The 2,073-nt window shown below is 48.7% G+C and overlaps 1 protein-coding gene across 1 annotated transcript; it reads right to left on the bottom strand.

Annotated features, from left to right (window-relative positions):
* Positions 1–578: 578 nt before the first annotated feature.
* Positions 579–1,057, bottom strand: RNASE2 (ribonuclease A family member 2; the record flags this gene model as incomplete). Its single annotated transcript, XM_079699149.1, is given in 2 exon segments — positions 579–704; positions 707–1,057. Coding segments are annotated over 2 exon segments (477 nt in total).
* Positions 1,058–2,073: the final 1,016 nt, after the last annotated feature.

The raw sequence follows: 2,073 nt of genomic DNA, 5'->3' as shown, positions 1-2,073 counted from the left end.
TCTGAAGATTTGATACACTTATTTAAAAACAAATCTCTGGGGCTAAAATTTGCTTTTTTCTTTGGGTCTTATCACAATTATGGCATTTCCCCCTTTCTTTTTGTTTTTACACCATATCGTTCTCTTCTATCATAAAATGTATGGTTCTTAAATCAGAATCAAATACATTTGTTTCTACTTACTGGGAGCTCTTTGCCTCCTGGTAATGAAATAGACAGCTGTGAGTGGAAGCCTCAGCTTCCTGGCCTAAAGCAGAGAGAAGGAAAAGTCTGCACAACTTCATGACACAAGGAGCCTCTTATCCTCACATCTCTTTCCCACAAATCTCAGATTAGAAGAAGGGGAAAAACCTCTAGACCAGAATGTAACTACATGACCGAAGAGCACAAACAGACACATGGAGGCTTGTAGGCAATTCTGTAAAGTTTACTGTGCTGCACAAGGAGCTTCAGCTGAGCAAAGCTTAAAGGAACCTGGAGGCTGGTGAGATGAGGACTGATGCTGATATCTGGGGTGGATGGTGGGACAGGACTGTGGCGCTTGGCAAATGAGCATGGCCCAAAGTGCTGGCCCAGAGTTTAGATGATCGCATCCAAGTGAACTGGAACCAGGGGGTACAGGGGACTGTCCGTTGGTGATCTGTGGTCACACGCGACGATGTAGATCATCTCTGCCTCTGTCTGTCTATAACGGCAGTCCCTATAAAATCTGGTGGATTTCTTGTGAGGTTGCAGTAGGTTAGAGACACTTGAACTGAGCTACTATGACAATTCCTCCTGTGTGGTCTATGGCAGGTTATATTTCTGGTGGTACAAACATCAGCTACTTCAGCGAACGTTGTGTGGAGAAAAGTATTTTGACCTTTGCATACCATTCTGTAACGGTTAATCACCCGCATTGCATCATTGCATTCACGGTGGGCCATATTTAGGTGCTGAATCCGAAACCACTGAGCCCAGGTTAAAGTACCAGGTGGGACATGGAGTGAGATCACCATTCCCAAGAGCCCCAACAGCAAAAAGAGAGGCAGCTGGGCATTCTGCTGTCTTGGAACCATGTTTCCTGTGAAAAGAAGGGTATCTTCTGTATCCCGGCCCACAGATAACACACTCCCTCCTCACTCACCCTGCAGGCCCCCTGCTGTCACTGTGGTTCTAGCTCCTTTCCCCTCCGCTCCCCAAAGTCTGTCATGTGTCCTGGGCACTAACTTCAGCTCACCGCTCCCCCAGTTGCTGCTTCATTGCTGTCTTTCCTGTTCCAGCTCGGGGGCTCATTGTCTTACCCAGTATCTCTGCTGTGGCTCCTGTGAGAACAGATCCAGCTGGTGGGCCTGGCGCTCAGGGGCAGCTGGTTTCCCCCCAGTTCTTGGAACTGGAGATATAGAGCAGCCCCTGTGGGTGGGGCGAGCAGAACAAGGAGGGTTCTGAATCTAGGACATGAAGAAACGCACAGATTAGGACATGGTCCACTTATGCACTGAGCCCTTTGTTTTATCATTTGCTGATCAGTGCATACCCAGGGATGAACCACTGCTGCTTCTGTTGTAACAAATCTAATTCCAGGCATCCTGTGCAGGGCAGAGCTCTGCCACTGGGTCCGGATTTCCTAAATGAAAAATATCACTGGCTGCAGAATGGCCATAGATTTTTATTTATTTATTGATTGATTTGGCTGCGTTGGGTCATTGTTGCTGCATGCGGGCTTTCTCTAGTTGCAGCGAGCAGGGGCTACTCTTCGTTACGGTGCATGGGCTTCTCATTGCGGTGGTTTCTTTTGTCACGGAGCATGGGCTCTAGGCACGTGGGCTTCAGTAGTTGTGGCACAAGGGCACAAGAGTTGTGGCTCATGGGCTTAGTTGTTCCGCAGCATGTGGGATCTTCCCGGACCAGGGCTCGAACCCGTGCCCCCTGCATTGGCAGGCAGATTCTTAACCACTGCACCACTAGGGAAGTCCCAGAGTGGCTATAGATTTTATAACTCAACTTGGGGGCAACACACTGAAAGACTGAAGTACATGAAGGCAGGCCCGGTACTCAGAACAAATAGAGCCAGGAGGCTTGTTTGCACCAGAGG

Source organism: Hyperoodon ampullatus (genome assembly GCF_949752795.1).
Source record: "Hyperoodon ampullatus genome assembly, chromosome: 3".
NCBI classification, from domain to species: Eukaryota; Metazoa; Chordata; class Mammalia; order Artiodactyla; family Ziphiidae; genus Hyperoodon; species Hyperoodon ampullatus.
Note: the sequence above shows the minus strand (reverse complement) of the source record. Positions and strands in the feature narration are given on the sequence as shown.